Raw genomic sequence first — 23,306 nt, 5'->3', positions numbered from 1 at the left:
CTTACCATAGGTTGGTTTCCACATCACTCTAATTTCGTTGCTTCTTGTTGGTCACACCTTTTGCTTCCTCATGACTGGTTGACTCCTCCAGCTTTACCCTGGGGTTTGGGTCCCTGCCATGGAATATGGACCTAGCACAGCTTCCTGTTCGCCTGTAGTGAGTTCCCTCTGCCTATTTTAACGCCTTTGCGTTGGGAACAGTGTGCAATGCCTTTGGGTTTCAAGGCGTGTGCTTCTTGTACGTGTCGGATGTCGGCGATGGACCCTCACCCTATTTGTATGTGGTGTCTGTGCGAGCACCATGATTCTACGGACTGCGACGCTTGTCAGCATCTCAAGCCGAAGTCCCGGTGGGAGCGCCGGATTAAATTGCTTTCGGCCTGCTTGTCCAGCTCGGTCTCGTCACATCGTCCGTCCACTACCGCAGAAGGGTGCAGAAGCCGCCGCTTAGTCCTTCATCGAGCCCGCACGGGCGTTGCTCGCCTGCCGGTAAGTCCTACAGTTTGTCACCGAGGTCCAGTCCTCCGTTTCCGGCCTTGGGACGACCAGGGCCCAAATTAAGGCCTACGCTACGGCTCTGCAGGCTTCTTTGGGCCTCCTCTTCCTGAGATGTCAGCGGATCCCTCGCCATGCGTGGGGCCTTCCACGGACTCGCCGGCGAATTTGCCCCTGGCGCAGACGAGTTCAGCTTCAGGTTTTGGAGGGGTGGGGTCGTCGAGGTGTGGCCCTACCGGGTTCTCCTGTTTGACCCATGGCGCCCCTGCCTCGCCGCGAAACCCTGCGGGGTTCTCTGTGGTGTCGCAGGAGGTCGCTGGGACTCACGGCTCATTCCCGAGTCCCCCTCGGTCCTCTGTGCAGGCGGCTGTCTTACCGGTGGCTGAGCCGCCGCCGACTGCTTTCCTCCCCGACCCTGGCTGCGCTGCAGGTGAAGGCCGGGACCTGGGGCGCCTCCCCGAGTCCCTCTCAGAGTTCTGCGCAGGCGGCTGCCTCATCGGAGGTCAAGCCTGTGCCTTTTCTGCGCCATTCATTGGCCGCTTCGGCACCGTCCCCGCCCCTTTCTCCTATAAGGCACGTGGTGGTGGAGGCCGACTAAGCACCCCTGGTGGACACTTCGGTGCAGATCGAGGATGCACCGGTGCCCATGGCGGACTCCCCGATGTCGGATCGAGGACTCTTCTCCGGATGTTCCTTACTCTCTGGAGGATTGTCGTCTCCTTGTCTCCTCTTCACCGGAGACTGGAGGCCGCGTAGTTGCCTTTTCCCCGGCAGCTTCCAGGGCCGGTTCTACGCCGTCTCCACGTCCACAGGACCTGCTCTTCGCACCTTGCAGTTGACTGCTCGCAGGCTTCTCTGCCTTCTCTGGAGACCCCTCAGGCCCCTCACTCGTCTATGGGTCTTCCAACAGGGGCTGGTCTTTTCTTCCTCAAGGAGGCATGGGGACGGGCGGCTTAGTTTGCAGCCGTCGCACACGGAAGCGTTGCTCTCTCCCTCACTACGCCCTACTGAGGCGAGTGTAGCCTTTGTCTGGGCCATTTCCATGGCCACCGGCATTTTGCAAATGAGCAACCCGGTCGCTCCACTCCCAACGGATCACTTGTTGGAGGTTCTGCACCGGGCTCTGGTGGAGGGGAGCTGCTTCTTCCATTTGAAGCTGCGCTCCACAACTCTCTTCTGGGGGCTTCCTGCTATGGCGGACCCGGTGCCTCAGCCGCTCCACAACTGCCCTGTCCCGCACGATCCAGTCTCTTTTTTTCCCACCCGCCTGCCCAGGGCCCTGTCCTGCAGACTGATTTTCCTTCCTTGCCTTCGGTGTTATTTCCTCCGTCACGGAAGGCCCGTTGGTTGGACTTCTGGGGGCGTAACATTTTCGCTTCCACTAGTGCTGCTCTGCGTGCACTCAACACACTTTGTGTGTTGGCCAGGGCTACCTCCGGCCTCTGGGATTCTGTGGAGTCCCTTCTGTCTCGCCCCTCCCACAAAGGTGTCTGCTCTGATATGCGGCACCATGTGCTGGATGGTCGGGAGTTGGCTGCATTTATTCTCCGTGCGGCCTTGGATGTCTCTGATTCTCTCGCCCGCGCTATGGCGAGTTCTGTGGCCCTCCGCAGACATGCTTGGTTGCGTGATTGTATCTTTCCAGAAAGTATTCGGGAGCGTCTTGTTGACCCTCCGCTATTCAACGACTCCTTGCGGGGCTCTGTCCTCCGCCCCCTTCGTAAGCTTCGGCGTGTCGGTCCTCAGGTGTCTTATGGGAGGCGTTTATCCCACCCTTCTTTCTGGGCCTAGTGTTTCGGTTGGCCCGTCTGTGTGCTGTGTGTGGCTTAGAATGCCTTCAGGGTCCTTCAGTTGGCTCCTCTGTACTTTTGGCTGCTGGTAGAGACTTCAGTTTTTGTGGTGTATGTTTTTTGGCTGTTAGTGAAGCCGTATAGGTCCTCAGGTTGGACCATCTGTGTTTTTTTTGGCTGATTGGTAAGCCGCCTGCGGTGATACCCACAGGTCTTTTAAGTTCTTGACCTCTTTTGCGTGTTTCCCTAAGAGGTGTTCCCCTGTTTTGTTTGGGGACGTGTCATCCCCTAGGTGGGGTACTTGTTGGCTATTGTATAGCTCTGTCCTAAGCTGGGCGGGTGTGGATACCTTCTCAGGTTCCTCGCGTTTCCTGGTGTCACTGTATACTACTTAGTGCGGCCCTTTTTTCTTCCGCCTTAGCGCAGCTTGCGTTGCTCCAGTTTCTATCCTTCTTCTACAGGGTTTGCCTGTCTTACATGTTGGCCTTTGTTCCTGCAGGATATCGGCTTCTGTGCATTTTGTCTTCCCTCTTCAGCCTCTAGATCGCAAGACCGACTTTTGTCATGCAATCTACGGCGTCGTGTCGTGGTGTTTCCACCTTATTATCCGATGTTTCGGCCTGGTCCTCTGCCTTGTGTTCCATCCATGACTCTTCTTCCATTATCCATCCTTGACCGGGATCTGCCTCTAAACATTGCTGAGCCGGTATGAGACTTAATGGAGTTGATTCTTTGGGGTATGGTTGGAGGGTAGATTTCTTCCTATCCTTTAGGTCATGTGTCAGGCACTCAGAGGCGCTTTGTCTCTGTAGGTCGGTAGAGTTAAACTGCTTCTCTGAAGTGGAGTTTTGGCTAGGGTTCACGGTACATATCTGGTGTGGAACTCTGGCACAAAAACCTCTAGCGATAAGCTACTAAGGTAACTACTAGAAGATTATTGGTTGATTGTTACAAACCTTGCATGTCTTGCTAATGTGAACCCTGGTATAGAAAGACCTGGGGATAATCATACCTGAGGCCATTTAACCTAGCAAGAATCTAGAAGGCTGAGTTAAAGGGACAAAAGACTAAGACTGCAGTTTGTCATAGAGGCAATATGTCCGTAATGGGAAATGCTAAAACTGACAGATTTGGGTATACAGAGTAGGAAGCGGTCTTGATTGGACACTAAATTAGAGCCCACTGAACCCAGTACTGTAGAGGGCAGCTATTATCCGAACCAGTGGCGGCTGGTGACATTTGAAAGTGGCGGGGCGTAAAAAAGCAGGTACACCTGTCATTTGGACCCAGCATACAAATTTAAAGGTATGCCTCACCGAAAAAATTGGATAGCGCACCCTATTTGTAATACGGCTGCAGGTTTGCTGCTATCTGCTACATTTCCACAAACTATACTTTTACAAAAGTGAAATAACACTTTACAACTAAGAACACAAGAGAATAAGAATTAAGAATTAACAAACACTGGTGCAATACAGTCCATCCAACTGCCAAGCACTGTTAAAAACACAAGTCAAACATGACACCCCTTCTGGAATGCATGATCCCAGCACTAAACGGTTCAAAATAACACTAAAGAATCAACATGGTCCTTTGGACAACCACATATAAAACATTGTGCAATACAATATCACGTTACAATTGTCTTTCAAAATGTCCTACTTTGAAACAACCTGAACTGTAAATTATGAGTTGGGCTTCACAAAAGAACAGCTGCGGTTCACTGCGCAATAGAAAAGAAAATCCATCAAGGCTATATTTAGGAAATAAATATATGCTTTCAAACATTCTGGCTTAAAACGTTCCAAAAAGTTCATAAAGTCGTGTTCCCACAGCCACAGCATTTACTAAGACGGAGCTGTTCTCACACTGACCTTCACCGAAATTCCCATTACTACCGGCGGCACTGCTCACAAGAATAAATATTCACAAGGATACTCACGTGAATACATTTTTAAAGTGTGCGTTTACATTGAGTTAAGAATGCACAATAAAATAAATAACATGATTTCAGACCACTGGGAGGGTGTTCTGCACTGTGATAGAGTCTGGTCGGCACTGACGAGCGTGGCCTGGCCTACCTCGAATGGCCGTGGAGGTGCCTCACTGTGTTGCGTGTAGTGACAGCATAAAGACACCAGTTTGGGTGATGGCGGTGGGAGACTATTGCTCCCGCTACAATGAGCCTCTGCTCACCTTCAAAAGCCAGCAGTAATGACTCGGCCCAGCCTAATTCCACCGGCCCTGGAGGTGCCTTACTATTCCGCAAGGAGTGACAGCAGCACTGCGGGGGCCCTGGGTGCAAATTTCCCACCAATGGCGGCACCCAGCTTTGGTCGCGACGACCTGAGGGCATGAGGGGGGAGGCGGCAGGGGTTTGGAAACACATTAACACCACAAATACATTAATACAAATATAAATAAGTTAAGTAAACTTAACTTACCGTCCAGCAGACTCCAGAGACTTCGTCCCGATTCCCGCCGTCTTCGCTTTCAAGTCCTGCAGGCAGCACCAGCACGTCATCAGGAAGGCGGCGCAGCAGGCAGCCTCCCTCTCCACTGCCGCGTTTTTCATTGGTGCGGCCGGCTGCCCCAGGCTACGTCATTTTCTCTCTGTATGCTGCTGCTGCAGCATACAGAGAGAACAGGGAGAGTTACTCTAGGGCAGGGGGGAGTGGCTTGGGGGAGTGGCTTTCCCACTGTTGGGAATACTGTCTGTTTGGGCGGCCTCAGGCTGCCCATACAGTCAGTATTAACAACAATGGGCAAGCCACTCCCCCAAGCCACTCCCCCCTGCCCTCGAGTAACTAACCAGGAAGTTCTGCTTTCTCGCACGGCGAGAAAGCAGGGGGGGCGGCACCCAAACGCCCCCATGGAAGAACCGCCCTGAACAGACCCGATGTAACCATCCGCATTCTTTCTGTCCATCAGTTTCTAGGTGAGGAACAGAGATCACCCCCTTAAACCAGATTACCATCATGAATTTAGCCTGTATTGGAGGTAATTAGTTGACTGCTACCAGTTTTCGAGAGCTGGCGCTGGGTAGTTTGAATGATACAAAACCAAATCCCCAATAGGATAACTCTGTGCAGAAAACTAGCTTTGGCAAAGCTATTAGGCCTTGTTTTGTAGACCTTGTGGGTTTGCCAATGCTGTTTACCGATGTTGTACAGCTTAGGCAAAAAGTGTTTGTTGCGGATGCTATGTAGCATCGATTAAAATACAAGAAAGAAAGGTTGCATCATTTCGAAGGCGTGCAGTGGTGACCTATGCGCACACATGCGTCACCACGCATGTGAGTGCCTGCTACAAAATTACTTGTGCAATGTTACTTCCTTTACCAGTCCAAGATGGATTAATAAATAAATGAAAATACTAATAAAATTAGTTTGACTATGCTGAAAGTGCTTTTTAGCTCGAGCCTGCAACAGCACATGTACCATTTGTGCTCTCGCTTGCAAGATGTATTGATTACAGTAAAGGGCTTGGAGCCCACTCATTGCTTAGTATTTGTCAGCTTCAGTGTCACTCTTCTTTGCTGCCTCCTGATTGGATAGCACAGGCCAACTTCTGTTCCTTTCTGTGGTGCATGGCCCAAACACAGATTGGTTGAACTTAATTAGTGCCCATCCACTGGTTGCGCTGTGATTCAGGTACTATTTATTATTTCCCCTCCCGCCCATCCGTTCTCTGTGTTGCTGCCCCCATCTCATGTGCCGTGCCTCCTCCCTTGTGCCTCCCTAGTGTTACTCCCCCCTGCTTTTTTTGTAACATTGCACACCAGTGGGTGCTATTGTGCAACATGGTGTATAAAAAACAAACGCGAAATGACGCTGTCTACGCTGCCTGAGTCGTATCGCTTTTTTTATTGACTTCAAGCCATGTTACACAGCAGCACGAGCTGCTGTGCACCATGTCTAAATAACATTGACAAAGCCAATAAATCTTGCATAGGTTAGACCTATTTGCTTTGCCAACGCTTATTGTATGTGGGACCGGCCAGCAGCAGTTTGCTGGAGGGTGGCGGGCACATGGAGGCTCTTGGAACTAGGCCAGGAATGCCCCAAAAAGTAATTAAAAAAAACCATGATGGCTAGAAAACACATGCAGTTTTGGATTGCTGAAAGAAAAAGAATTAAGTAGTTCCCTAAATGTGACCAATGCACGGGGTACAAGTCCTTCAAATAAAAGATGGTATAGAGGTTATGCTCCTGGCAGAGTTAAACCGAAGAAGGGAAGGGACAGACACAAGATAGACCGGTAAAGCCATCAAATAACAAGCATTTACAATGCAACGGTTTCGCCTTTGGAAAAGTTTGAGCTATTGGCATTGTGAATGACAAACTTTTTATTTATGTGTTGGTTTTGGAAACAGATAGATAAATGGCATTGTCATTTACAATGGCAATAGCTTAATCTCTCGCAAATGCGATTTGTATTGCAACTATTTCAGTTAGCATTTTGCACTACGATGAAAACTGGCTAAAGATAGATACAAAAAACAAGTCTTAGCTAGGAGGTAATACTCACCAGACAGAGACACCCGGCAAAAATGACTTCACTTAAACTATCATATGTACAGCACTAAACATTGCACATCCTTCGTTTAATAACTGTTTGTTTACTGCACTAAAGATTGAAGATTACTCTAGTGTTATTTCTATAGTGCTCACATGCTTCAGAGCAAAGAGGACTCTAGGAAAAACACTTGTAAACAAATAATCATCGTGGGGTGAATTATAGTCAGGCATTGTAGAATTACAGAGATCAGGGGGGCGCAGACCAGGGCCGCAGCCAGCAGACCAGCGCTGGGAGTCCAGATGAGGTGTTCAGAGCGCGGGGGTCGCCTCAGCCCTCAGCAGCAGCAGCGTCAACTCAGCAGCAGCGGAGGGAAAGTTTTCCGAAGCGGCTGCAGGGGATCCAGAGCCACCAGACCCGGGGCTCGGGCTGGGATCCAGCCAGGAAGGGATCCGGCCAAGGATGCACCCGGGGACCCACCGCCCGCACTGCCTCCAGCCGAGCCCAGCCACCGACCCAGCCAGCAGCTCCCAGCGAGGGAGAGAGAGGGAGGGCCAGAGGGAGGAGGAAACACCGACATGGAGGGGGAGAGGGAGGGGAGACGGGAGGGTGCGGGGGCACAAGAGGGCAACAATGCCATGGGAGACAGAGAGGAAGGAGGGAGCAGCTGGGGGAGAAAGGAGAAGGGACCGAGGGGACACACGGAGATAAAATCAGGAGCAAGAGAGGAGAAGAGGCAGAGGGAGGGCCAGGGGGAGGAGGAAACACCGACATGGAGGGGGAGAGGGAGGGGAGACGGGTGGGTGCGGGGGGCACAAGAGGGCAACAGTGCCATGGGAGACAGAGAGAGGAAGGAGGGAGCAGCGGGAGGAGAAAGGAGAAGGGACCGAGGGGACACACGGGGATAAAATCAGGAGCGGGTGAGGGAAAGGGGAGGAGAAAGAGGCGGGGGAAAGAGAGCATTGAGAGGAAATGAGTCGGGACGAGGGGAGGGGGGGAAGAGAGAGAGATACGTACTGAAGAGAAAGAAACATATGAGGCAGGTAATCAGTGGAGAAGACGCCTGAAGCAGGAGGGTGAAGAAGAGAGGAAACAGAAAGAGAACGGAGGAAGAAAAGGAAAGACAACAAGAACGGGGGGGGGCGTGGCCGTGGCCGGGGGTCAGCGCAGGACGGACTGGGAGCAGCCACCCCCCGCCGCCGCCCGCAGCTCCAGACAGGGGTACGAGTCTGTGATGGGAAAGTCCGGGGGTTGCATAGTGTGGGGGGGGGCAATCAGAACCATGGGCAGAACTGGGGAACTCCACAGTACGTGGGCAATGCTCTCGGGCAGAACTGCGGGCGTCCATCATGTGTATGCATTCGGGGTGCATAATGAACAAACACTCACCTGGGCTTCCTCCGGCGGCCGTGGTCGGCATGGAATGACAAAAACAAACCCAGAAGAAAGAAAAAACGAAACTCCGCCCACCGCCGCGATGACGACATCGCAGAGGCGGAGGGCGAAAAAATCGCGGGAACGCCCCCGAATCTGGTCCGACCTTGACGGACAGATCCGGCTCCCAATGGCTAGCCTCCATTTATGGAGCTAGCCAATGGGAGCCGGGGGACGTTCCTGAAGCCCATATTGTAAACAATAGATTTCGCCTGCGCCGAAAAGCTGCGCAGAGCGCAGCCTTCGGCAGGCGAAACCTAAAAAGGAAATATGAATGACAGAAAAGGTAACTAATGATAAGCAGTAGATTGAGTCAAAGCCCACCACGTTTTTGGTCTGGTCCTCAATAGGCTTTCCGCCTACCAGACAGCTAAAATCTGTCTAGAAAGTGAAACCTAAAATCCATGACTTAGTTAATATACACACTGATTACGCTAGAAGTTGTCAATGCCACCTTACACTTCCACCTTCTCTCCACAAGTCCACCACCCTCCTTTCCCCACCCACCTCCACTAACCTCTAAACCTTCTTACAGAGCACCACTGGGGTGAAAACGACCTCTGAACATCAAATTACTTTACTCATATTACTTTATTTATATTGATCAGGCTCGCAATTCAGACCTAAGCCTTTCACATGAGGCTCTGAAATGCATAGCAATGTGCAAGTGCAGCACTATGACAAAAAATACTCGCTATAATGCATGCATAAATGTTCAAAACGTTCTTGAAAATGATTGCTCCATCATCTTGTATCTAAACTCATCGATAGATCAAAACTACTTGGTGGCCTGTTCAACGGCTCATATTTGTCACGTTTTTTTAAGGTGCCACATGTTGCATTTCAGAGTGATACATTCAGGGCAAGTGCCTGTACAGAGCAGTGACGTGATTCCTAAAAAGTTAGAATGTTCTTGTGGTGTATGACTAACTAAGCAAGAACATTTTAGAATGTGCTAGAATGTTGACCACCTTTTTAGGGCTCGCCTGCTGGGCGCATGCGCCTAGCTGGCGAAGCTCTATAGGGGCCTAAACAGACTTTACCCAACTTGGCGATTTGGTGCTGTGCCCGTGGCTTTTAGGTCAATGCGCTTGCGCATTGACCTAAAATGCGCGTGCACATCACCAAATCGCCGTCTGTCCCTCTGCCGCACTCCTCCCACACCTTTGAAGTGAAGTTTCACTTCAAAGGCCCCTGCTGCTTAACACCCTCTCCCCGCTCCGCCCCTGCTAACTGCGTGTGTTTGAGTAAATGTCACCGAAGGCTTATTGCAATCCGTTTGGCGTTTAGGACTGAGGGAGTGAAACCGTGATTATGCAAGTCTGAATGGAATGCATTATCGCCGTCAGGTTTTGTATGGTGATGCTTCACAAACGGTGCTTGTTTCCCACGCTGTAGCCTGTGTCTGTAACAAGAGACTTTCGTGGACTCTGGCTAGTTTTCTCTTATCTTTACTTTCACAATGTCTTGCTCGGCTTGTTTACGCTTCATTAGCGTGTGCTGGAATCCTTTCTGAAGTGTAGAATTTTACACCGAAACTTACACTACAGCAGACTTTGAGCCTGCTCTCTTCCCCATAACATATGTTTATGTATTTTATGTAATTAACACAGTTACAAACCTCGTGAAAGCAATTTTGTAAACAAAAAAAAAAGTTTTAAGTTTAATTTAACAAATTGATTCTGTTTCAATTTAAAGCTACAAACATTGTTGGTGTGTAGCTGCAAACATGTAGGTATAGCCGTTTTGGTACTGGTTAATTTGTAACTTGCGTTACACAGAGTTGATCATCTGAATTTTAATAGGGCCTCCGCTACTGCCGCTTTAACACTTTAATTTCTAAGAGAAGAGATGCATGCGTTTTAATTATGCGGTAGCTTCACACAGGGTGTTTTCTGTTTAGCTTGCACAACATAAAGCATATAAACTGTAGAAATAAGGGTGGGATGTTGTTAAAGGGTCAAAGTGGCACGTACGAGTTTGGCAAATATTTTTTATTGTTTAGTTGTAGTTATTCATCTTTTATTGTGGACGAAGTACTGTTAATTTTGATACATGTAATAAATACATTTGAACGCAAGTGGTGCTATGCTATGAAATTATTTTGTATGTAGATGGGAATAATTAGCTATTGCCGCCCTGTTAGTGCTTGTGAATGGTTTATGCACAACTTATACTTTGAAAACGATATGTGTTTACGGGTTTTGCATTGCGATCTTTAGCATACAGACAAGGCACCGTAAATTTGTCATTTTTAATGTGCATAATTTAGTCAACCCGACCATATATTTGGGTGGTCGTCAGCCATATAATTTCAGTGGCTTTACAGATATATTGATGTTTGGAATATACACAAATGGACATCAGGATTTATGTTGCAAAGCTACTGTTACAGGTAAGTAATGTGCTTTTGAAGACAGGCATGTGGAGTTGTTAATGAAGGAGGAGTGCAATGGTGCTAGTGACCCGGTCCCCCCACCGCATTAACCGTGTACAGAGTTTTCTCCAACAACCTTTTGGTCAGATGCTAGTCGTGCTGTATGTACACACCCTGCCTAAAGCTCGCCATCCCAGAAACAGACCACAGTCCTTGTATTTGCTTTCTATTCAGCGGCTGTACTTTGTGCTTCCTTGTGGTGCCCACAGGGCTTATGCTGTGGAGATATAAGGGTAATAGGGCTTGCCATGTACACCTAACAGCCTACTGCATCCTAAAGTGGGGAGGCCAAACATGTACTTTTCTTTGCTATATGTGAGTTTTTTTTGTCTTATATGTGCTTTATGCTCACCATTTGTGCTTTTAAAGTGCTTCTTGTGCATTCTTTGGAATCCGAATGTGTCCTTTTCAGGCCACACAAACCTTCTTTACCTATATACGAGTCTTTTGGACGTAACGTTTGGCTTTTACACTTCACTGTGTATTGTGCCTTTGTTCACGATATCTGCTTTTAATGTTTTAGGCGTGCCCTTTAAACTTGATATGTGGCTTTTAGTTTCGTAAACCTTTTAGTTACATTGCTCAGTAAACACGTAGCTACTGCTGCCTTCGTAATGCTTAATTTGCAAATAATGAAGTGGCGGTGTTTCATGAGGCAGCAGCTTCACAATATGATTTTTTTGGGGGGGGGGGGAAATGTACCTGAAAGAAGAGTATATGGACTAAACTTTAATAGGATTTTAGAGGCAGCTGTTTTCAGTAAATTTGACTTTTTGGGGCACATAATTTCGTCAACCCAGCAACATTTTTGGGTGCTCTCCGGACACACAATGCCACATAGATTTACATGTGAATGTAAATATAGATTTATGGGGCAGGTTACAGGTAAGTAATATGTTTATGAAGACAGGCATGTGTAGTAGTTAATAAAGGACTGCAGTGGTGCTAGTGACCCAGTTCCCCCACCAAATTATCAATTTCTGTTTTTAAAACTATATCCTTTTGGGCAAGCGTTACTCTCGCTGTATGAACACACCGGTTTTAACGCTCACCATGCCACTAACAGAACACAGTTGTATCCGCGGTTTGCGGTGCTTCTCTGTGGTGCCCACACAGGCTTATGCTGTGGAAATATAAGGCAATAGTGCTGCCATCTACATATAACCGCCTACAGCATCCTTCCTAAGGTGGTGTTGGGGAGGCGGGGAGGAAACAGGTACATTTGTTCGCTCAATGTGACTTTTATTTTCTTAGTCCTGCCTTTTGCTCACGGTTTGTGTCTTTACAGAATTTCTTGTGTGGCCTTTGGAATTGGTGCTGCTTTCCTAGTGCTTAATTTGTGACAAACAGATTCACTCTATCTATCTACCGCCCTCACTCCATCTATCTATCTACCTCCCTCACTCCATCTATCCATCTACCTCCCTCACTCCATCTATCCATCTACCGCCCTCACTCCATCTATCCATCTACCGCCCTCACTCCATCTATCCATCTACCGCCCTGACTCCATCTATCCATCTACCGCCCTGACTCCATCTATCCATCTACCGCCCTCACTCCATCTATCCATCTACCGCCCTCACTCCATCTATCCATCTACCGCCCTCACTCCATCTATCCATCTACCGTCCTCACTCCATCTACCATCCTCACTCCATCTACCGTCCTCACTCCATCTACCGTCCTCACTCCATCTACCGTCCTCACTCCATCTACCGTCCTCGCTCCATCTACCGTCCTCGCTCCATCTACCGTCCTCGCTCCATCTACCGTCCTCGCTCCATCTACCGTCCTCGCTCCATCTACCGTCCTCGCTCCATCTACCGTCCTCGCTCCATCTACCGTCCTCGCTCCATCTACCGTCCTCGCTCCATCTACCGTCCTCGCTCCATCTACCGTCCTCGCTCTGGCTATCGCGCTCGCTCTAGCTATCGCGCTCGCTCTAGCTATCGCGCTCGCTCTAGCTATCGCCCTCGCTCTAGCTATCGCCCTCGCTCTATCTATCGCCCTCGCCCTATCTATCGCCCTCGCCCTATCTATCGCCCTCGCCCTATCTATCGCCCTCGCCCTATCTATCGCCCTCGCCCTATCTATCGTCCTCGCCCTATCTATCGTCCTCGCCCTATCTATCGTCCTCGCCCTATCTATCGTCCTCGCCCTATCTATCGTCCTCGCCCTATCTATCGTCCTCACTCTAGCTATCGCCCTATCTATCGTCCTCGCCCTATCTATCGTCCTCGCCCTATCTATCGTCCTCGCCCTATCTATCGCCCTCGCCCTATCTATCGCCCTCGCCCTATCTATCGCCCTCGCCCTATCTATCGCCCTCGCCCTAATTATCGCCCTCGCCCTAATTATCGCCCTCGCTCTATCAATCGCCCTATCTCTCGTCCTCGCCCTATCTCTCGTCCTCGCCCTATCTCTCGTCCTCGCCCTATCTCTCGTCCTCGCCCTATCTCTCGTCCTCGCCCTATCTATCGTCCTCGCCCTATCTATCGTCCTCGCCCTATCTATCGTCCTCGCCCTATCTATCGTCCTCGCCCTATCTATCGTCCTCACCCTATCTATCGTCCTCACTCTAGCTATCGCCCTATCTATCGCCCTCGCCCTATCTATCGCCCTCGCCCTATCTATCGCCCTCGCCCTATCTATCGCCCTCGCCCTATCTATCGCCCTCGCCCTATCTATCGCCCTCGCCCTATTTATCGCCCTTGCCCTAATTATCGCCCTCGCTCTATCAATCGCCCTATCTATCGTCCTCGCCCTATCTATCGTCCTCGCCCTATCTATCGTCCTCGCCCTATCTATCGTCCTCGCCCTATCTATCGTCCTCGCCCTATCTATCGTCCTCGCCCTATCTATCGTCCTCGCCCTATCTATCGTCCTCGCCCTATCTATCGTCCTCGCCCTATCTATCGTCCTCGCCCTATCTATCGTCCTCGCCCTATCTATCGTCCTCGCCCTATCTATCGCCCTATCTATCGCCCTCGCCCTATCTATCGTCCTCGCCCTATCTATCGTCCTCGCCCTATCTATCGTCCTCGCCCTATCTATCGTCCTCGCCCTATCTATCGTCCTCGCCCTATCTATCGTCCTCGCCCTATCTATCGTCCTCGCCCTATCTATCGTCCTCGCCCTATCTATCGTCCTCGCCCTATCTATCGTCCTCGCCCTATCTATCGTCCTCTCTATCGTCCTCGCCCTATCTATCGTCCTCGCCCTATCTATCGTCCTCGCCCTATCTATCGTCCTCGCCCTATCTATCGTCCTCGCCCTATCTATCGTCCTCGCCCTATCTATCGTCCTCGCCCTATCTATCGTCCTCACTCTAGCTATCGCCCTATCTATCGCCCTCGCCCTATCTATCGCCCTCGCCCTATCGATCGCCCTCGCTCTATCTATCGCCCTGCACAACTTATACTTTGAAAACGATATGTGTTTACGGGTTTTGCATTGCGATCTTTAGCATACAGACAAGGCACCGTAAATTTGTCATTTTTAATGTGCATAATTTAGTCAACCCGACCATATATTTGGGTGGTCGTCAGCCATATAATTTCAGTGGCTTTACAGATATATTGATGTTTGGAATATACACAAATGGACATCAGGATTTATGTTGCAAAGCTACTGTTACAGGTAAGTAATGTGCTTTTGAAGACAGGCATGTGGAGTAGTTAATGAAGGAGGAGTGCAATGGTGCTAGTGACCCGGTCCCCCCACCGCATTAACCGTGTACAGAGTTTTCTCCAACAACCTTTTGGTCAGATGCTAGTCGTGCTGTATGTACACACCCTGCCTAAAGCTCGCCATCCCAGAAACAGACCACAGTCCTTGTATTTGCTTTCTATTCAGCGGCTGTACTTTGTGCTTCCTTGTGGTGCCCACAGGGCTTATGCTGTGGAGATATAAGGGTAATAGGGCTTGCCATGTACACCTAACAGCCTACTGCATCCTAAAGTGGGGAGGCCAAACATGTACTTTTCTTTGCTATATGTGAGTTTTTTTTGTCTTATATGTGCTTTATGCTCACCATTTGTGCTTTTAAAGTGCTTCTTGTGCATTCTTTGGAATCCGAATGTGTCCTTTTCAGGCCACACAAACCTTCTTTACCTATATACGAGTCTTTTGGACGTAACGTTTGGCTTTTACACTTCACTGTGTATTGTGCCTTTGTTCACGATATCTGCTTTTAATGTTTTAGGCGTGCCCTTTAAACTTGATATGTGGCTTTTAGTTTCGTAAACCTTTTAGTTACATTGCTCAGTAAACACATAGCTACTGCTGCCTTCGTAATGCTTAATTTGCAAATAATGAAGTGGCGGTGTTTCATGAGGCAGCAGCTTCACAATATGATTTTTTTGGGGGGGGGGGGAATGTACCTGAAAGAAGAGTATATGGACTAAACTTTAATAGGATTTTAGAGGCAGCTGTTTTCAGTAAATTTGACTTTTTGGGGCACATAATTTCGTCAACCCAGCAAAATTTTTGGGTGCTCTCCGGACACACAATGCCACATAGATTTACATGTGAATGTAAATATAGATTTATGGGGCAGGTTACAGGTAAGTAATATGTTTATGAAGACAGGCATGTGTAGTAGTTAATAAAGGACTGCAGTGGTGCTAGTGACCCAGTTCCCCCACCAAATTATCAATTTCTGTTTTTAAAACTATATCCTTTTGGGCAAGCGTTACTCTCGCTGTATGAACACACCGGTTTTAACGCTCACCATGCCACTAACAGAACACAGTTGTATCCGCGGTTTGCGGTGCTTCTCTGTGGTGCCCACACAGGCTTATGCTGTGGAAATATAAGGCAATAGTGCTGCCATCTACATATAACCGCCTACAGCATCCTTCCTAAGGTGGTGTTGGGGAGGCGGGGAGGAAACAGGTACATTTGTTCGCTCAATGTGACTTTTATTTTCTTAGTCCTGCCTTTTGCTCACGGTTTGTGTCTTTACAGAATTTCTTGTGTGGCCTTTGGAATTGGTGCTGCTTTCCTAGTGCTTAATTTGTGACAAACAGATTCACTCTATCTATCTACCGCCCTCACTCCATCTATCTATCTACCTCCCTCACTCCATCTATCCATCTACCTCCCTCACTCCATCTATCCATCTACCGCCCTCACTCCATCTATCCATCTACCGCCCTCACTCCATCTATCCATCTACCGCCCTCACTCCATCTATCCATCTACCGCCCTGACTCCATCTATCCATCTACCGCCCTGACTCCATCTATCCATCTACCGCCCTCACTCCATCTATCCATCTACCGCCCTCACTCCATCTATCCATCTACCGCCCTCACTCCATCTACCGCCCTCACTCCATCTACCGTCCTCACTCCATCTACCGTCCTCGCTCCATCTACCGTCCTCGCTCCATCTACCGTCCTCGCTCCATCTACCGTCCTCGCTCCATCTACCGTCCTCGCTCCATCTACCGTCCTCGCTCCATCTACCGTCCTCGCTCCATCTACCGTCCTCGCTCCATCTACCGTCCTCGCTCTGGCTATCGCGCTCGCTCTAGCTATCGCCCTCGCTCTAGCTATCGCCCTCGCTCTATCTATCACCCTCGCCCTATCTATCGCCCTCGCCCTATCTATCGCCCTCGCCCTATCTATCGCCCTCGCCCTATCTATCGCCCTCGCCCTATCTATCGCCCTCGCCCTATCTATCGTCCTCGCCCTATCTATCGTCCTTGCCCTATCTATCGTCCTCACTCTAGCTATCGCCCTATCTATCGTCCTCGCCCTATCTATCGTCCTCGCCCTATCTATCGTCCTCGCCCTATCTATCGTCCTCGCCCTATCTATCGCCCTATCTATCGTCCTCGCCCTATCTATCGCCCTCGCCCTAATTATCGCCCTCGCCCTAATTATCGCCCTCGCTCTATCAATCGCCCTATCTATCGTCCTCGCCCTATCTCTCGTCCTCGCCCTATCTATCGTCCTCGCCCTATCTATCGTCCTCGCCCTATCTATCGTCCTCGCCCTATCTATCGTCCTCGCCCTATCTATCGTCCTCGCCCTATCTATCGTCCTCGCCCTATCTATCGTCCTCGCCCTATCTATCGTCCTCGCCCTATCTATCGTCCTCGCCCTATCTATCGTCCTCGCCCTATCTATCGTCCTCGCCCTATCTATCGTCCTCGCCCTATCTATCGTCCTCGCCCTATCTATCGTCCTCGCCCTATCTATCGTCCTCGCCCTATCTATCGTCCTCGCCCTATCTATCGTCCTCACTCTAGCTATCGCCCTATCTATCGCCCTCGCCCTATCTATCGCCCTCGCCCTATCTATCGCCCTCGCCCTATCTATCGCCCTCGCCCTATCTATCGCCCTCGCCCTATCTATCGCCCTCGCCCTATCTATCGCCCTCGCCCTATCTATCGCCCTCGCCCTATCTATCGCCCTCGCCCTATCTATCGCCCTCGCCCTATCTATCGCCCTCGCCCTATCTATCGCCCTCGCCCTATCTATCGCCCTCGCCCTATCTATCGCCCTCGCTCTATCTATCGCCCTCGCCCTATCGCCCTCACTCTATCTATCGCCCTCACTTCACAAAACTTATTTACAAAAGTTTAAGCTCTTGCCATTATAAATTACAATAACTTTCATTTAAGTATTAATTATTTAAAAAAAATAAAAGCCATTGTTATTTGTAAGATCAATACACCTAAGTCACGTAAATACAACACATATTGCATTACAAATGCTATAGGTGTCACATTTGAGAAAGTTGAACATATTGGCATTGTAAATGACAAAGCTATTAATTTCGCTATTTTCAAAACCAACACATAAATTAAAAATTTGTCATTTACAATACCAATAGCTCAAACTTTCCTAATGCGAGACCTATTGCATTGCAAATGCTTGTTATTATTACCACCTCAGAAAAACAGTGAATCGCTGACAAGGAAATCACCATCTTTCTAAAATCAAGATGCTCCAGGGAGAGTTGAGCAGCATCTGTCTCGGGGGAGGGAGTAGTGGAATGCACCACCTAATTGTCTTTTCCTGATCATCTGAAGGCAAACGGGATAGCACGATATGGCACTGCTGTTTGTTTGACAAGTCGCATTGGCACGGTCTGCATCTAATTGCCAAAAGCTAACACTCGTTCAGGCATTTTTAGCTGTGCCTTTGTTTGTGAACTCCAAACCAGTCTAACAGAAGAGTGTTACTGCTGTCCGAAGCATTTTTTTGCTAAAGCTATAAAATGCAATGATGATTTTGGATGGATGCATGTTCTGAGATTCTCCAACCCCAACTCTGGTCTAGATCATCTTTAATGAATGTTATAATTACTCTGCGTATCCCCTTAAAATGTTATGTTCTAGGCTCAAGGAGCTGGATATGTGTTTGTGAGACTTTACTGCATGTAGCACCTGATGAACAGTTCTATAGCTTGTATAACTCAGTTGAATGCGATTGTCTACAGAAGGTATGATGTAGTAAATGACTGATCCCTGCTATAACAAAGATGGAGGCTGCTGGTGCCTTTCATGAGCTAGGGATTCCCCCACAGAACCCCCATGTCAGATAGTGTATATATTATATCCCAGAATGGAAAACTTCTTTCTTCTTCTGGCCCCACTCTTTGTTCGTTTTTTTTTTTAAGCACCTCACCGCATCACAGGTAGTATTACTCCAGAAATGGAGGGTAATTTTCACATTTGGCAAAGTAGTATGTGAGCCATGCGATATTCAGTCTGGTGTGATAGTGTTGCTAGGAGGCACATTGCAGGTTATTTTCTGAGGACACCTGCTGGTTCACAATATAAATGCGAAGGAGAAATACATGTATTGTCCTATTTACAGTAAGTGAGTTATCAAATGGAGGATAAACAGTACAGTGCTCGCATCAGAGATTACAAACGATGATAACTATTATGATTGTAGAGACATCCAAATGTGTATTCCAGGTATTGATTGAATGGCAGTATCAGGAGAAAACGTGGGAGTCTGAGCATAAATCATTGGTGTGTGGAAAGCTCATAATTCAGCACAAAGATATGTTTAGTGAAAAGTTTGCCCATTGTTTGACATTTTGTTTGTTCTTGTATTTATTTCACAGGTCAAGAACCTCCAACAAAGCAAACTACTTCCAAGTTTCGTCCAAGACCACGTTTTGAACCTGTACATTTTGTGGCCAGCACCATTAAGGAAGAAGAAAATAAACCATTTGAAGTAAAGAAAGAATCTACTAGCCGTGATGCACCAAAGTGTTTTGATAGCACAATGGCTTTCAATCGTATGCTTGAACGGAGTTCTGCAGACTTTGCTTTGGATAGCTTCAGTGATCACGAAGAAAATGCACAACTTAACAAATACTCTCAAAATGATCCGGACTATAATGAAACTTTTATGACTAAAATGGAGCAGAACTATTCTGCAAAATTTGAATCTCACAATTCAACTTTATCCAAAAACTTTAGGTCACATGTGTTGGATATGTGGACCGAGAACAACAAACAGGGGCGAAAAGGCATTGGCTTTGTGAAAGCACCTCGAAAAACAGGCAGAATGCCTTTGAATCGTAAGGGACCTAAAAGAAACATTACATTGGACCTGTGTTCACCTACTCAAAAAAGAGAGATGTTAATCCAAAAACTTTCTTCTGTAGCATTGCAGAATCTTAATGCTCCTGAAATCACGAGAGCTCCAGAAAAAGTGAATCATACATTTTTGTTGACTCGTTGTATTCAGGCATGCAAAACCAACCCAGAGTATATTTATGCTGCTTTAAAAACCATTCCACCTGCTGATCTGCCAAGAAACAAAAAGCTTCTTGGAGATGGTTATGCTTGTGAGGTAAGATGCCAAAATGTGTACTTGGCCACTGGTTATTCTGGTAGCAAAAATGGAGCCAGAGACAGGGCTGCAGAGCAGGCAATGAGACTTTTACAAAAGCCTGTTGAAATTAGGAGTGTCCAGCGAAAGTTTAAACATGGCTTCCAAGAAGACCTGGTAGTTTGTCAATGTGGTGCACCCACACCTGAATTCCCACCAGCCCTTAAAGAGCTGCAGCACGACGACAACGACGATGATGATGTTACATTTAGAAAGGAAGATTCTTCTAATGTGCAAGAGGATGCTAATCAAAGCAAAGAACCATACTCTGCAAGACCTTGGACTAGTTTTGTCATTACTGAAAATGCCAGTGATGCTGTGTGTATCCTTAACAATTCTGCTTCTACCAACAAAATGAAACTAGAATACAAGTATGACTTGATGCCTTCTCTTGCTTGGCGTTGTAAATTGTTTTTGCAAGACCACTGTGTTGCCGAGGGATATGGAAATAAGAAAACCAGCAAGCATGCAGCTGCTGAAGAAGCAGTCCGGATCCTCAAAAAAATGCAGTCTAATGTCCAGAAAATCAGACAAACAGAGGGCCCAATGACAAGCAGTGCATCTATTCCACAGAAGAACAAATCTCTACAGGATCTTGTTGTTTATGAAATTTCTGCAAATCCGGTTTGCACACTTCATGATACTGCTCAGTTCAATAAGGTAACAGTTGAGTATACCTTTGACCAAATGACTGGTGAGGAGTGGAAGTGCAAAGTGTTTTTGGACAGTCAGTTTATTGCTGAGGGAATAGGCCTGAAAAAGAATGTGAAACACATTGCAGCAGAAGAAGCTTTAAGAGTACTCAAACAAACCCACCCTACAGTGGTAAATAAACTAAAGCAGGGCCCTACAGAAGAGGCAATTTCAAGAAATCAGATTTGTGGCCGATCGGCACAAGAAGCTTACAAACAAAAAATTAAAGACGACAACATTGGTAATCAGCTACTAAGAAAAATGGGCTGGACTGGTGGAGGTTTGGGAAAAGAGGGCGAAGGTATAGCTGAGCCCATCGTTGTGAAGGAACAATTTAAGAGAGAAGGATTGGGTCTTGATCTTGACCGAAACCATGCAGTCAATAAAAGAGATATTGAGATGATGATAAGGAACTATGCAGCCTCCTACAGTCAGGAGAATTTAACTTTTTCTAACGAACTTACCAATGACGAGCGAAAGCAAATTCATCAAATTGCCCAAAGATATGGGCTCAAAAGTAAATCTCATGGGCAAGGTGCCTCCAGGTTTTTGGTAGTGAGTAGGAAGAGGCGGAGAGAAGATTTGATTGATGAACTTAAGCAGGTTGGCCAGGTGGCAGGTTATCAACTAGTCATGCCAGTCTCAAACCAGTTTTAGTGCTTTGCATTTTAGTTCACTGCCCGTTTACTGACTGACTGATAGAAGCTGGTCATACAGTAAATGCTCTGCTTTGTTGCAGAACGTATCCATATTAAAATAGATGTTTTACTTTGTTTATATAATTTCAAATACTTGGTTAGAGGAATGCGTAAGTTATTTTCTTGTGCTAGCACATTACAAGATACAATGTAGAACAGTTGCATTATGTGTCTGATACCATTTTCCATATTTTATTAATGTGGAATGAGGAATCCGTTTATTTTCAAAATGATTGATTAAAGAAAACTGTAACAACTATCATTGATCTATCTTCCCCCTGTAAAAAAAAAAAGTATTTATACTAATAAATGTGGCCGCTACTGAAGAAAGTATCCATCCAGTTTGGCTTTGGCTACAGTCATGGTAATCATCTTTGTCATTCTACTTGCAGCATAACCTAATTTATAATTCCAGATGAGGCACTTGTTGGTGTAAAATATGAACAGATGATATAAAAGTGATTCTATTAATAAATATGTCCATATTTTTTTTTTATCTTGAGAATTTCTTAATTTGTATCGGTCATGATGTTGGGAGTTCTTGTTCCGAATACATGAACGTGTTGCTTGAAAAATGTCTGTTTTAATAAACCATATGCGGAGGACGTTTTCAAACTAGATACATAATTTCAATATTTTGCTTTAGGTCAACGTAAATCTTGATGGAGCCAAGCTATACATTTAAACTTCGTGTTACTGAGAAATCTGTCAGGAGATCAGAAACTCCTCAGTTGTATTTTGGACAACTGCATATTCTATCTATTTTATTATTTTAAGTATATTTTCTTTTTTAACTAGTATGCTTATTTTGGTACATAGATGTATGTTTTAGCTATTACGTTTTCCCTTTTAAAATGAGTTTTGATGAGTAATATTTCGATGAGTAATATTTCTAGTAGTGGATAGGAAAGACTAGTGCTGCTTACTGATAACCTAGAAATTGAATTTAGTATGCGCTTGGTGCTGCATGTTCATATTTTTGTGCACGGGTGCTAACGACATACCATAGATGACTCACCCAATTCGTTCACTGTTTTGCTCAATCAGTGTAAACTTAAACATGCTTTATACTTCTAATTTGTGTGTTCACACTGGGTGTTTACTTTTTTCTGCAGCTCTTGACTCTTTGACCCATATGCCACATATGAATGTGTATCGTTGTTCATCTGAATGGATGTTTAACTAAGGCAAATCTTTATGGTTTGCTACTGCTAATTAAAACTCCAGATACAAAATCTCTTCCACTTTAATGTATGTGACCTTGTGACAGAAAGCCGGTTGGCTTTTTATAAATGCTCATGCAGTCTGGTGGCAGGTTTAATTGTTGGTTGCAGAAATTCAGGAGCCAGACCCCTTAGCTTGACTGTAAGTTGTAGTGCCTTGTTCTGCCTTATACTCTAAATTGTTGGCGCAGCCTGCATTTCAGTCTCCTGTATTGGATCTTCGTTCCAGAGTGACCTTCCTACACCACTAGGAAGGTCACTCTGGAACGAAGATCATTTGTATCTGGGCTTTTTTCAAAATTTCGATTGCTTCCACAATCACAAAGATTAATGGAAAATATAGAGAAGTGAATGACCAGTTCATTAAAAGTGCATTCATCTTTGATCCAGCCTACGAGTACCTGCTTATCCGGTCCTAGCATTATGAGCTTTTTGCTGTTGGTGGATTTCACTGTAAACAATGCAGTGAATAATATAGTTGCGCTTTACTCATTTGTTTGTAACTGTGCAGTTTGTTTTGATCTGCTTGTTTGTTCTGTATTCTGTGCAGGGAGACTGTATAATGATCAGGTCGGCAGTCGCGCATCAGCAGGAGATATTCAATCTCCTCGACAGCGACAGCCCTGATATATTGTGCCTAACGGAGACATGGTATCGCCCTGATTCCCAGCCCAGTATTTTGGCGGCTCTTCCTCCTTCTTACTCCATCTTACGAGCTGACCGCTCTGATGGCAAAACAGGTGGTGGGGTCGCTTTAATCTTTCGCGACAGCCTTAGGTTTCAAATATTGACATCTCCTCCTTTACCTGTGGCGGATTGTCTGGTTGCACGGTCTGGCTCACCGAAATCTCCTGTAACCTGTGTGTTGGTTTATCGTCCTCCCCAAACCCCCTCTCAGTTTGTTCTTGCCTTCCAAGAGCTGCTGGCCCCCCTGGTGATTAACAATGCCACGGTACTTGTACTTGGTGATTTTAATTTCTGGCCCAGCGATCCTGCAGAAGACACTACCTCGAAGGACTTTACCTCATTACTATCGAGTTTAAATTTTATCCAGCATGTCCAAACCCCTACACACACCCGGGGACATATTTTAGATCAAATATGGACTCTTAACTTATCCACTACTAATTTGTCCATTGTTCCTTGTG

General features: G+C 47.0%; 1 protein-coding gene across 1 annotated transcript in view; it reads left to right on the top strand.

The window, feature by feature from the left end:
* Positions 1-21,431, top strand: part of NKRF (NFKB repressing factor) — an 85,713-nt gene extending 64,282 nt beyond the window's left edge. The window contains exon 3 of the mRNA XM_078688699.1: positions 18,769-21,431. Within this exon, the coding sequence (XP_078544825.1) occupies positions 18,769-20,894 (2,126 nt within the window). The 3' untranslated portion in view covers positions 20,895-21,431. The remainder of the gene's footprint in view (positions 1-18,768) is intronic.
* The last annotated feature ends 1,875 nt before the right edge of the window (positions 21,432-23,306 follow it).

Source organism: Lissotriton helveticus, chromosome 4_1 (genome assembly GCF_964261635.1).
Source record: "Lissotriton helveticus chromosome 4_1, aLisHel1.1, whole genome shotgun sequence".
In the NCBI taxonomy this organism is placed as follows: Eukaryota; Metazoa; Chordata; class Amphibia; order Caudata; family Salamandridae; genus Lissotriton; species Lissotriton helveticus.
The sequence above is the reverse complement of the archived record's forward strand: the minus strand, read 5'-3'. Positions and strand labels throughout refer to the sequence as shown.